The sequence below is a fragment of the Mesoplodon bidens genome (assembly GCF_964165515.1).
Source record: "Mesoplodon bidens genome assembly, chromosome: 9".
Classification (NCBI taxonomy): domain Eukaryota; kingdom Metazoa; phylum Chordata; class Mammalia; order Artiodactyla; family Ziphiidae; genus Mesoplodon; species Mesoplodon bidens.
The window spans coordinates 65,799,281-65,813,154 of NC_138166.1; the positions used below are offsets into that span (position 1 = coordinate 65,799,281).

Consider the following 13,874-nt stretch of genomic DNA (forward strand, 5'->3'; position numbering starts at 1 on the left):
GGTCAGTTCCATAAATTATATAATGGTAAGGAAGAAAAAATAAAAGAGAAAGTCACTGTCAGGAGGCAACAGTGTAAAATGAATAGATCATATTATTACATAGTGGGTCTGATTTTTTTAGATGACTTGAGATGGTCTTCTTAGAAGGATCATTCTTTACCGATGTGCAGAGCCTATGGTGACACAGCAATGGTCAGGAGTCCCCTAGGCCAGTGCTTTTCAAACTTTAATATGCACGTGCATCACCTGATTCTGCAGGGCTGGGGTGAGGTTTAAGATTCTGCATTTCTAACAAGCTCACAGATGATGCTGATGCCTGAGCAGCAAGAACCTAAATTACCAAATCAAAACACCAGCCCCACAACTCATCACAATTAATTTTATTCCACAGCATGTTTAGGGGAATGTTATTCTCAGGAAGAGGTTTAGGATTCAAATAATTAGAAAAAAAAAAAAAACCCTGGAAAGTACACACCTTTATGTATCTTTTCTTTTCATTAAATATATATCTGTTTGGCAAAAAATGTTAGACTCTTTTGTACAAAAACAAAGCAAAGAAAAAAAATAACCAAAAAAACCCATAACCCCCCCCCCCAAATCAACAACCCTGAACCCTTGCAAACTGTCAATACCTGTAATAATTACAACGATGTAAACTTGGGTACTTGACCATCCTGTGGAAACCTGTGCTCAGCAGAGCCACCAGGAGGAGGACCACCAAACCCTTCGATAAGCAACTGCCCCTCATCGAGGCTTTTAGATTTAGTACATTAGAGATGGAGCAAGGGGACTGGTTTCACCATTTGTGCTTTCAGCTAAGGGGCTGGAAGGTTGTGTGGCAGTGAAGAGGGCAGGTCTGGGCTGGGGCGGGGAGAGAAAAGCCAAGACTAGCTGGGAGGCAGGAAGGGTGGTCACTGTCACAGGGCAGACGTGAAGTGGCCATGGGACCCACAGACTGTGTCTGGAGACCCAGCCCTGGGAAGAATTAGGAAGAAGCTGCTGCTACTGCTCTTGGGACCAGAGAGCAACAGGGCAGGCAAAGGCCGGGATGCAGGAGGGAGGGGGTTTGGAAGCAGATTTCAATTCACATGGAACTGGTGGTGTGAGCGGACTCTAGAAGCAAGGGAACGAGGAGGTGTTTGGTCTTCTCAAGTAGCTAGACTATTTTCTTCCAGACACAGGCCTCGGGCACACCCCTGGGTCTGGCTGTAGGTTTGGGGGCGGTCTGGTGCTGCTGGCTTTCAGCCTCCAGGAGGGGAGGGCTTGCCTGCTGGGAAGAAGATGGAAGGGCCCTTTGGCTCTCTTACTGGCGGTGGGTTTTGCTTTTCTCCCACCTTAGGCTGCAGCAACGGGAGGTGACCTAAAGCAACGGGAGTCTAGGAACGGAATCAGGGCAGTGAGCAGGACGCCAGGGAGGGGCAGGAAGACGCCGGGGCTAGAGGCATTGGGGCCAAAGGAAATGTGGCCCGCAGCTTTCCTCTACCACAGCGGATTCCAAGGCATGGGAGCGTTTTCATTCTTCTCTCCTGTTAGCTAGCTCTTCCAGTTTTGGAGGGGGAGCTTCTGGGCCCCGGGCGCTTCAGTTACAGTCATAGACAAAGTCATAGTTGCTGGGCTCCTTGGGGATGGGTGGAGGTGCGTCGGGGATCTGAATGTTTTCCAGGTCTAGGAGGCGGAGCTTGATTTCCATGCTGAGCAGCGTGTCCAAGTCATTCCTCGTCAGGTCGCTCATCATATCTTTCCCCAGCAGCGCATTCAGCCCATCTGTCCAGATACAGTACTGGTGGGAAGGGAGGTGACAATGAGAACTACTGATGACAATAACAAGAGGAGGAACAATAGCTGACACTTACTGATCACTCAGCATGGTCTAGGCTCTGTGCTAAGTGCTTTGCCTACATCATCATTTAATATGCACAGCATCTCTATAAAGCTGACACTTCTGGGAGCGTCTCTGTTTTACAGATGAGGGAACTGAGGTGGTGAGGAATTAAGTCACTTGGTAGTACGTGGAGTGGGTGGGATTTGAACTTACGCAATCTGCTTCCAGTGCCTGCACTCTTCTGTGCCCATGATGCCTCCCCGTGGCGCAGCAGGAGGGTTTGGGTTCTCATGCCTGTGCAACATAATATCTCTAACATCCCACCAGTGAGTCAATGAGTTTAAGGTATTGGTAGAATATATCCCAACACTCCTGGACTCAACATCAGGTCAAGCTTGCTTCTTTCCGCACTCCAAGTATGGTTCCCAGTCTAGTAGCTAATCTCTGCCTATCCTATCTGATTCCCAGCACTCACAATGACAGCCCAATGGGAGGCCCACCTTTGCATTTCTCAGCAAAAGGTCTAGGAAATATCTGAGTGCTGCCCAATGTCTGGTGGGCAAAGTGGCTAAAATTATTGGGTGATCTTAACGGAAGGTGGCTTGGCTGCCGGTCTAGGGACCCCTTCTGCCTGGGTCTCCAGGTTCCAAGGTTCTTCTCCTCCAGGTCTCTGGAGCCTGGTCCCTGGGGACATCACCTGTTTTTGGAAAGCACTCCATGGTACCCAACCAAGAATTTGGTTCTTCCCCTCTCATTAAAATTAATCGCGTCCTTTGCCTCTCCAGTAGACTATGAACTGTGCTTCATTTATCTGAGGACCTGCCTTGCTCTCGTCAGTTTCCCTCCAGAGGCTGAAACCCTGCCCTGACCTGGTATTACAGCCATGATACCTGGTGGAAGAACAAGCCTCTGCTGCCCGCATCTCAGAAAAATGCCTGCATTCTGGATGCTCTGCTTGCTCACCTTTTGGATGTCCTAGTCCTATATAAGGCTTCTTTGATAGCAATTTCTCTGCTTTTCCTGTGGGACTGGTCTTCCTTCTAGAACATGCTCCAGATTTCCCCCTCTTGCCCTCACTGGGTCAAGCTGCAATTCCAGACCCTACTTAGCTTGTCCTTTGCACTGTGGTTACCTGGGCTATGTTCCCGAATATGACAGCAGATCTCAACATAAAAGTACTACAAGATGGCAAGCACTACACAGATCTTAAGTCATAGTGAGGTGATAGAAATCTACCACGACGCACATTGGTGGCACCACTTTTTAAGCCAAGGAGGTGTACCATGGGTGTATTACGAGGCCCATGCCTGAGTAGTGCAGCCCTGAACTGTAGAGCTTTGGTTCTGCCTTGGCTATGTGATCTCAGCCAAAGCATTTAACCTATCTAAACATCAGTTGAGTGCTAAAGGATTTCTGGAAGTATTAGTGTCCTCATGAATACCTTAGGTAGACTCCGAACACATCGAAACATTCGTTTCCTCGTAAATAACTTTAATAAAAATAGATACCCAGGTCCTACCCTGCAGATCCTGATCTTACGGATCTTGGGTCAGGAAATTTTATTTGGAAAAGCTTCTAGCTAATTCTGATGTACCTCTAGATATGGGCACCACTGAACCCCATGCTCTTTAAGGCCCCTTTCAGCTCTGGCACTGTTTCATTGTAAATCCCTAAGTGCTGGGGATTACTGCTCTTTGTACACAGCTTTCCCAGTCCTGGCTAGCTTCCTAGTACAGATTAATTTAACCCACAGGAACACTTCTGTGGTGCTTTTCTTTTGAGAAGCAGCAAGTACAGAAAATTTTATTAAAAAGTACATCAACCAATAAATAAGAACTCTGTAGTACTGAATCTGAGCTGGAAGTATCAATATGAACTTACAGTGTATTTTATCTTTAAAAAAACATAACTCCAAGCTCTGTCTACAAAAACCCTGAAAATAATGACCAACCCAGTAGTGACAGGCACACCTAATGTCCAGAATCTGGTTGCTAAATACCAAAAGGAGCCAAAGCTCCACAGAGAAAAGGTAGGAAATGTACAAGATGAACCTGGAATATCTTGTCATGCCAGAATGCCTGAAAGCTGCCAAAGACATCTGTCAATAGAACTCAGAAGCTAACCAGAAGGTGTTCCTTCTTTCTCTAGATAATTTGGACACTGATAATGACAATAACTGCAACCTATTGATGTACAAATACATTAAATCCATAACTTCATAATGATACCCAAACACCAAAAATCCTTCACTGGGCTCCTTTGAAGATGCTCATGATTTTGAAAACTGGTAAAGAGAATCAAGCATTCTCCTGCCTATCCTATGTACACTGTTTAACCTCAGGGTAACCAAAGAGTTGATGAGGCAGTTTCTCTTTATGTAGCTATAATAGAATTGGAATATCAACCTTTTCCAAAGTCTAACAGATCCAAGGATCTAGGCGATAATCATCAATGGCTGCAAACATTTCCAAAAGCGAGACAACCAGACATCATGGAAGAATACAACACTACTGCTGCTTAAAGTAGAGCCTGAATTTGATGAATCGTCTAACTATCACTTAATAGGAAATACAGGATGCAGATAAACACATGAAATGATACAGCAGGTTATGGTAGGCAGAATAGTACCCTCCTTTTAAATAAGACCATGTCCTAATCCCTGGAACCTGTGAGTATGTTAGGTTACATGGTGAAGGGAATTAAGACTGCTAACCATCTGATCTTAAAACAGGGATTTTTATCTGGGATTTTCTAGGTGGGCCCAATGTAATCACAAAGGTCCTTAAAAGTGGAAGAGGGAAACAGAACAGGAGTGAGAGAGAGGGAGATCTGAGTATGGAAGAGGCGGTCAGAATGATGCAGTGTGAGGACTCAACCCACCGTTACTGAGATGGATGGAGGTGAGGAATGAGCCGAGGAGTGCAGGTGACTCTAGAAGTGGAAGGGGTGAGGAAATGGATTATCCCCTAGTCCAGAAAGGAGTTCAGCTCTGTCGATACCTTGAGTTTAGCCCAGAAAGACCTGCATCCGACTTCTGATCTCCAGAATTGTAAGATAATATATTTATGTTGCTTTAAGCCACTAAATTTGTGGTAATTTGTTACAGCAGACAAGGAAACTAATATACAGAATTAAAATCAGCAAAATCTAGACTATTGGCTATGCTACCAAACAGATGAGCTGCTTTTTTCAATGAATAAATTGCAAGGAAAAGAAAACACATGCACGTGTTCAAGAGAGAAGGAGAGAGGAACCTATAGATTCAAGGAAACTGAAGAAACACGTGAACCAATTGATATGTATGGATCTTATCTGGATTCTGATCTGAACAAAGTATAAAAGAAAAAAGGAAAACCAGAAAGGAGACAGAGAAATCTGAAAACTGACTGCAAATCGTGGTATTAAAATGTTATAAAATTGGGTGTGATCATGGTATGATAGTTATGTTTCCAAGTGGACTCTTTATTATTTAGAGATGCACATGGGAATATTTACAAATAAAATGATATGATATCTGGATGAGCTTTGAAAATAATCTGGGGTGTTGTGGCAGCTGGGTGTGAGTGAGGGTATAGGTGAAACCTAATTGGCCATGAGCTGATAATTGCTGAAGCTGGGGGATGGGCACTGGCAGGAAGTCATGAGTCCAGGTCCTGCTTTCTTCCTTCCAAGCTACACAGTGCAGGGGCCAAAGAGAAAGTGTTTCTGGAACAAGACCCCCACGGTTTAAATCCAAGCTCTATCACTTACTGCTCGTTTCGTCTTGGACAAGTTTCTTAACCTCTCTGTGCCTCGTTTCCCTTTTTTATAAAATGGGAATAACATTAGTTTGTTCCTTAAGAGTTACAGAATGAGGATTAAGAGAGGTGAAGCACATAAAGCGTTGAATGGTCCCTGGTACAGAGTATTCCGGTTATAACTACTATTATCAGTACTATTGTCGAGTTATTCAACTTTGGGAGGCCTCTCTCTCCCCCTTTGATAAACAAGGATATCTGTGATAGAACTTTCCATTTTATGGAGCAATTATGGAAATAAAATGAGGTAATAGGTACGGAAGTGGTCTGAAGAATACTTTTAATTTACACAAGTGTATGGCATTTTTCTCCTCACTACATCAGTAAAACATGGCAGATATGAATAAAAATTTGGCAGTCCCAGAACATTTATCCGTATCTGGAATTAATGTACACTGGGAAAAACAGCGCTGTATAGATTTAAATAGCATCCGCAGTTCTACCATTTTAAGTAGTTTCCTACACATCCGTATATATCTTGAATACGGTGGCCTGTGTACAACCACAATTTTATTTAAAAAGAGAAATGGTAGGACACAGTGTCTATTTTCAGGAAGATGAAGACAAAGTCATCCCCTTCTGTGAACGAAATGTCAAGTAACACAGAATTATATTTAAGCGCCACTCTAAATGCAGGATTTGCATATAATCTTTCTTCTCTCTTTGGGATGTACAATTTTATTCAAAAGCTTCAAACCAGTGAAAACCAAATACAGAATAACTTTTAAATGAGCTAAGTCTCCCAGGGGAAATGGGGAACAAAATTCAAATTCTATTAAAATGTTCCTTCCTTTCTAAAAGCTTTTTATGTAACCACATGCACAACAAAAATTTGAATGGTATCATCTAAAAATAAGAGTTTCAAGCATGATGTTGGGTTCTAGTTTACAAGAGAAACAGTTAAATCAACCAGAGCTGCTACTTCATCTTACAAATGCATTTTCCTGGATTTATGCTAAATATTTTAAATATAGCTGACAGCATGTTTCAAGAAGAGAAACAAATTATACATATAACAAGATGTCAAAAGGAATAAAAGCATCTCAAAAATAAAATTCCAACAGCAGAGACAGCCCTAAACCTCTTAAAATAACTTAAAGAATCATGGTAAAAAACCTACTTCATCAAATGTTTTAAAGAATAGAAATAAGTTTATCATGGGAAAATTCTGACCCAAAGCTAAATATTCAAGGAAAACCAAAGCTATAAGCCAGGGCTGATACTTCCTCTGGGTTAACAATTATGCCCTTACTGAGTATGAAACATTTGTACATTCTTGTTCTTTACCATAAACTCTTTATTTTTATTTTTTAAGTTTTTGTTTATTTATTTATTTTTTGGCCAGGCTGTGTGGCATGTGGGATCTTAGTTCCCCAACCAGGGATCGAACCCACGCCCACTGCATTGGAAGCACGGAGTCTTAACCACTGGACTGCCAGGGAAGTTCTTACCAAAAACTCTTGATCAAGCTAAGAAGAAGTTGAATCTGTTACAACTTGCAGTTTTTTGAGAGGTTTCCATTCTATTCCAAGTCAACAAGATGTACCTTTGCTCGTGATTTTTCTCAGGTAGGCTTTTTTAAAAAATGAAATTTCTTTCTTTCCAATATTTTTTACCTGCTTGTTTTTCTTGAGAAAATATGACAGTCTCTCATAAATTAACCCCACTGAGACCCTTACCTCATGCTTGTCAGGAGCTATGAAGTTCAGCTGGCAGTTTGAGTCATACAAGATCGAGAAAGCAAGTTCAAGCACCTCCTAAGAGAGATCAGAGAAAACACCACATTGAGGAAAGTTGACACATTTGTTTTGTAGCCACAAATGGCTGCAGATTGAACCTGGAATAGTGCCTACAGTATGTCCAGGCAAGAGGAGCAGCCGTGAGGCTGACGGGAGGAAGAAGCATGTTTTTCAAGGTTCACAGCACATTTCCTTCTCTCTGTTCAGGGGGAGTCTGCGTGAACCATCTCATTTAATTCTCAAGACAGCACATGGAGCCAAGTGTCATCATTCCCCTTTTATGCAAAGGAGCTCAGAGAGGTTAAGTGTGTTGTCCAAGGCCACGTATCCCCAAAGCTGTGCTACTCCTCTCTTCAGCATCTCCCTCCTAGGGAGACCATGAAAAACAGTAAACTCTTTCCCAATCAGCAGCATTATGGGCTGCTCTATCTTCTGTCATTTCCAAACAGACAGGTGTCCATAGGGTTATAAACTTGCTACAACATGGAAGCTACGTAGGAGGCAATGAGGCTTCTGGATGAACCCATTATCTGTAGGTAACACGTATGCCCTTTGACCTCTGAACTACTGTAGAGCAAAGGCTACACAAAACCTAGTTTTATCCTATAGTGGCTGCAGGGCATAAAGGAGAGCATGGGCCCAAGTGGCAGAATAGCTGGGTTCATTCATTGGTGAGTGTTCATTCGAATGTCTGGGTTTGTTCATAATAGACTATGAGACAGACCCCCAGGACCAAGGACTAAGTGACACTGTCATTTCATTGTAGCTGGATGACCTTGGCTGAGACATTCAGTGTCATGCCTAATATGTATGTAAATATATGCTTCTCAAATTGTATGTACTGTGCAATACTGGAATCTATGATTATTCTATTGGACTGACAGCAGGGTACAACCAATGGAAGGTGAGAGTCATTGCACATCTCAACACCCTAACAACGCCTAATTTGGAGGGAAGAGCCAAGTGAGTCCACATCGGTGCTCTGCATCACTGCAACACACGTGCTAGCCTTCCTTCTCTGTGTCTATTAGGCACCACTGATGACTGCCCCTTTCTCTTGTGCTATGATCTGGGAGCTGCACTCTCAGTAACTACCCACAGGTGTTCTTTCTTAGGGAGGTAGATCTCTCCACATCATTCTCTACCTCAACATCTGTCAGAGGATTTGCCTTTGGCCAGTAAGTCACAGCAAGAATGCCCCCAGAAAGAAGACAGCAGGCAGAAAGATGAGGTCAATGCCTTCAGATTTCAGAATTTCAGATGAGAAAGAATTCTTCCAAGTGAACTCCAAAGGCTCAGCATTAGCTGGATGCCTCTCCTGACACAGCCAACCATCAGGCTATTTGTGGCTCTCATGGATTTTATCTGTGTCTGGCTCACCTCTAGCTGTCCCATCATTAAGGGAAAGCAGCTCTTGTTCTGAGCCCAGACCTACCAGTATTCTCATACTCTTAGGGCATCCTCGCCCTACCAGAAATAGAAACAAGTGAAGGAAAGAATGCTGAGTCATAGAATGGGATCTGTTCTGCAAAACTACCCCCCTCTGCATATTTCATTTTTTTTAAAATTTATTTTTGGTTGTGTTGGGTCTTTGTTGCTGTGCGTGGGCTTTCTCTAGTTGTGGCGAGCCTGGGCTACTCTTCGTTGCGGTGCGCGGCTTCTCATTGCAGTGGCTTCTCTTGTTGTGGAGCACAGGCTCTAGGTATGCGGACTTCAGTAGTTGTGGCACACAGGCTCAGTAGTTGTGGCTTGTGGGCTCTAGAGCGTAGGCTCAGGAGTGTGGCGCATGGGCTTAGTTGCTCCGCGGCATGTGGGATCTTCCCAGACCAGGGATTGAACCCGTGTCCCCTGCTTTGGCAGGCGGATTCTTAACCCCTGTACTACCAGGGAAGTCCCTGCATTTTTCATTTTTTTCTTCCTTAGGATTCCATTCAAGCCTGCCCAGTTAAGATCAATAATATTAAAAAAGAGTTCGCCAAAACAAACAAAAACAATTTTCCCATAAGTTTGGCATCTCTTTTGGGTCTTTTAGTTTATAATGAAAATGGTCATGGGCCGTAGTAGTGGTACCATAATTGGTGTCATCCTTTTAAAAAAGTCAGTAAGGCAATCCATATCAAGAATGAGGGGTCCCACTCCTGGGGTTATTCCTAAAGAAAATTCAAAAGGAAGCAAAAGCTGTATATATCATTATCTGTAAGAACATAATATGAGAAACTCAATAAATGTTCTCCCTTCTTTGGGTAAGCCATCAAAAAAATCACAAATTAGCAACCCGGAGAAATACATGCAGCCAGGCATTCAGTACAATTATGAAAATATGATCTTAAGTGGAAAAAAGCAAGAGAAATGAACACTATATACATACAAATCACAATTATGAACAATGTCTTCCTGTGGTTGGAAACTGGAAGCAAATTGTGAAATGAAAATAATTATGTTAAGGTGCTAGGATCACAGGTGATTATTTTCTTTTAAAAAACTGAAAACATTTTTTCAACAATGTTAAGCTCTAATCTCATAAATTCATAAAGATTGTTCTTAGATGAGCAACACTGATATAGATGATGATTTCTTTACTAATCTTAGCGTCATTCATTAGGAAAAGTCTTTGACTCATACTTGAGAGTAAGGAGAGGACAGGCTTTGCTTCTGGACACCCAGTCAGTACATTACAGCAGCACCACGTGACCTTCAGAGGTCAACAGGAAAAGGTGAAACTGACAATGGATTTCCAGCTGACGTTGGACCCTGACTGCCACTTTGCTTAGGGCAGTCACATGGCTAATCCATCCCCTTGCTTACGACAGCAGGTGTGAGCATCACCAGAGCCCAGATGTGGCCTCTTGACTAGGTGCTGAAGTCACTTGAGACCAGAGTGTCAGTGTGGTTATCCTTTGTGACATTTTTTCTTCTGCAGGGCAGGGAGGGAGCAGGAAGAAAAAGGAGGGGGCCTGCAAACTTTGGGTTTTGCCCTTCTAAGGCATTTACCAGTGAAGATGTGAATGAGCGGAGCTGTCATGACCTAGATTTCTGATAAACACAGGGAGGAAATAGGAAAGTCGTGAGAATATCATTCCCCACTTTAATTTCACCAAAGCTGCCTGGGAGGGGTTGGAGGAATTACTTCTCTGACCCACGTGCCTGTGTTAAAGTGCTGCTATCACTTATAATGAGTTTTACTGACGTCCCTGGCCGACTGTCATTGAGGCATCAGTGGAGGTCAGCTCTCCAGCACTTTGAGCAGGCAGACGGAGGAGCTGGGAGCGGTGGCCTCTCAGGCTAACACTCCAGAAGCTGCCACCTGTCCAAACTGTCTGTGAGGGAGAGAGGTGCCAGGAGATGGTGGAGTAAGCAGTCATGGATCTGGGGCAGTGTCCCCCTCAGGGGCTTCTTGTCACACACCGTAACACTTTCTTAGACATCTGATGCTCTGGGGCTTTGCTACTCACTACCTGAGGTCTTTTATTCCCTCCGGATTTAAGTCAGTGGAAAATCATGTCCAGGAGCAGCTTATTTCCATCCTCTGTTCCACTAATGCACATCTCCCACCTCACCATGTGGAGGAAGGCCTGGGATAAGTGAGTTCTGGGGTTAGAGGATACGGGAGGAACTGATCCTATGGTCTCTGACCCCATATTCAACCCTCTAGCCCTGGGACTAGAGACAAGGCATGTGGGGTTAGGGGATGCTCAGAGAAATTCAGGGCATGATGGTGCTTGGTTTGGGGATTGCCATCTCCCAGGGGTCAGATGATGGGTTGACTGAATACGAGAGTAGAATTTTATACAACATATTTTCGGTGTATAGTGTTGGCCGCCGTTCCTTACGTGTGACTTGCCTCATTTGGCCATCTCGCCTGGCATTCACTTTAATTATGTTGGCTCTCCATCATCTATCTACGTTATCTTGAGGTCAAAGAATTTTGATTAAAGGTGTAGGATATAACTTGGCATGTGTGTGTGCTAAATATAGCCGGAGAACTAGATATCATAACTACGAAGCATTGTTGCTCACCTGTATATCTATGAGTTTGAGTTTAAATTTTAGAAGGCAAAATCAGTCATTCATATAGTGTATAATAAGATAGGATCTTGCCTTCTATAAGCAGCTATAATGTTCTGGTCCCCAGCTATCTTAGCATGATCAGCCAATAGTTCTCTAACCCATTTTCTTCTCTCTGTCCCCACCAATCCTGTACTCTGAATTCAATGTTTCTCAGTCAGAGGATGCACTTTTACATGTCAAAAGGCCCCACGTGCCTTTTCACATATTGTTTCCTCCTCCTAGAAAGTCTTCCCCTCGCTTCTCCTTTTCAAAAGCCAGCTCAGACATCATTTCCTCCACAAGCTTTCTCAAGTCTCCCAGGCTCTCCTGGTATTTAAATTTACTGGGGCATAGGCAATATTGGATTGTAATTTCATGTTGATACTTAAGTCTTATATCTGTTAGACACCCAAGGACACGTGCCAGGTCGTATTTATCTTTGGATTCCCAGCACCCAGCACAGGCCTGGTATAAAGAAGATACTCAATACATTATGAGTATGAATGATGAACGAAGTAAATCTGAATAAAAGGCTTTTTGGTTAAGACCAGGCTTTTCAAGCTGAGGCTAGAACATCAGCTTCTAGTATAATCTGCTTCTTATTTCAGGTACATGAATCATACTGGAAAAATAAAAGCTGGGCTCTGGACATGGTGAGATTCAAGCTTCTTTCATGTCAAATATATTCCTATCCCTTTCACTGAGATCTGGTCATATCTTCCCTCTGGTGATTACATGTTAAAACTGTTTAACTCTTAAGGCCCAAATCAGTGGGATAAGTACCAGGAATGCCCACTTTCAAAGATAAGGCGACAAATCAACTTTATTTTATGAACCACAGAGTTTAAATTTAGAATGCTTAATCCTCGAAAGTCAAATTCTTCCAATTGAATTTGCATTCACCCATGATAATTCTTTTCAAGTGTTAGACATTTCCTAAGTGTTAGACATTTCCTAATCTCTCTGTGAAGAAGCCAACACTTCTTGAGTCCACAGGAATTTGTCTGTTGCACCAACCTCTTTTAAACACGTTGGACTCTAAGCTCCAGGAGGACAGGGCCATGTCTGCCTGTTCATCACTCTGTGCCCAGAGTCTATCCTATCTCAGGTGCTCTAATGCTCACTGAGTGAATGACTCTATGAGCAAGCCTTAGACCATGACTGGCATGCCAGATGTTGAATGAGTGAGAAGTACTATCAGTTACCAACATCTTGCTATTAACAAGTGTCTGCCTTAAAGATGCTAATGTCCCAGTTTGCCCTGTTCAGTAATTAAGCTAATGGAAAGTCCTGTGGCACAAAATGTCAGAACCTACTCTCTAGCTGGAAAAGCTGAAGAGCCAGCAACATGCCTTGGGTGCTGCCCACTGCCGTTCACTGACAGACCTCCTGTGGACAGATTTTGGCCAACTCTCCTTTTAAGCTGCAGGTCTCCCCTCTCCTATCCAGAAGTCCTAGACGTAGGGAGGAGCAGGCCTCTGGAGCACTGGGGAAGGGGTGTGGGTGTGGGTGGATTGAGGAAATAAATTATTAGAACTGTGGGTTTCCTTTCTGCCTTTTGACGTTTTACCTGATGAACCAGATGTGTGAACACTATTAACATTACAAGACAAACAATTTTCATATGCATAGAAATGAAAGAGCCAGGCTGGTAGAGATACCGCTGTTTCTCTCAGCCCTCAAGGCAGCCTAGAAGAGCTGGGAGTGGCTGGAATATCTCTGCCAGTGAATCCCAGGAAGTAGCCTCCATTTGAAGTCTTATTTATGTGTTTATAGCAGTGTGCCCCATTATCCATCCATCCATCCATCTGTCCACCCACCCGTCCAATTTTCTATGTGTCATTTACAATTTTTTTAAAAGGTTTGGAAATGTCATTTACTCAGTTTGTTTTGTTGATCTCCTCTAAGGGGAGAGGAATCTCCTACAAGAAGGCCAAAACTACCCACACACATCCTAGGCTCAAATGAGAACATCATCTCTACACCTGTTTTGATATTGGTACCTTGTATCTTCTTTCATTTTCTCTTGGTTAGTCAGGCTAGAAATTTATCAATTTTATTTATCTTTTCCAAGGACCAAGTTTTGATTTTGTTGATTTTCTCTACTGTTTTCTTATTTTCAATTTCATTCATCTCTAATATTTACTATTTCTTTTCTTCTGCTTGCTTTAGGCTTAAATTGCTCTTTTTTCTCTAGTTTCCTAAGGTGGAAACTTTACTGATTTTAGATCCTTCCTCTTTTGTAATATATGCATTTAATGGTATAAATTTCCCTCTACGCACGGCTTTCACTAAAACCCACACATTTTGGTAAGTTATATTTTCATTCTACTTAGTTTAAAACATTTTGTAGTTTCTCTTTAGACTTCTTCTTTAAACTATGGGTTATTTGATGGTGTGTTTTCAATTTCCAAATATTTGGGGGATTTTCCATCTATCTTTCTGTTATTTATTACTAGTCTAATTTTT

General features: G+C 42.8%; 1 protein-coding gene across 9 annotated transcripts in view; it reads right to left on the reverse strand.

Moving 5' to 3' along the window:
• Positions 1 to 210: 210 nt before the first annotated feature.
• ELMO1 (engulfment and cell motility 1) overlaps positions 211 to 13,874 on the reverse strand; it is an 813,276-nt gene continuing 799,612 nt past the window's right edge. For all 9 annotated transcript variants that reach the window (XM_081244556.1, XM_081244561.1, XM_081244557.1 and 6 more), the window contains 2 exons: positions 7,299 to 7,376; positions 211 to 1,780 (listed from right to left, as the gene is read on the reverse strand). In XM_081244556.1, the coding sequence (XP_081100682.1) occupies positions 1,580 to 1,780; positions 7,299 to 7,376 (279 nt within the window). In that variant the 3' untranslated portion in view covers positions 211 to 1,579. The remainder of the gene's footprint in view (positions 1,781 to 7,298; positions 7,377 to 13,874) is intronic.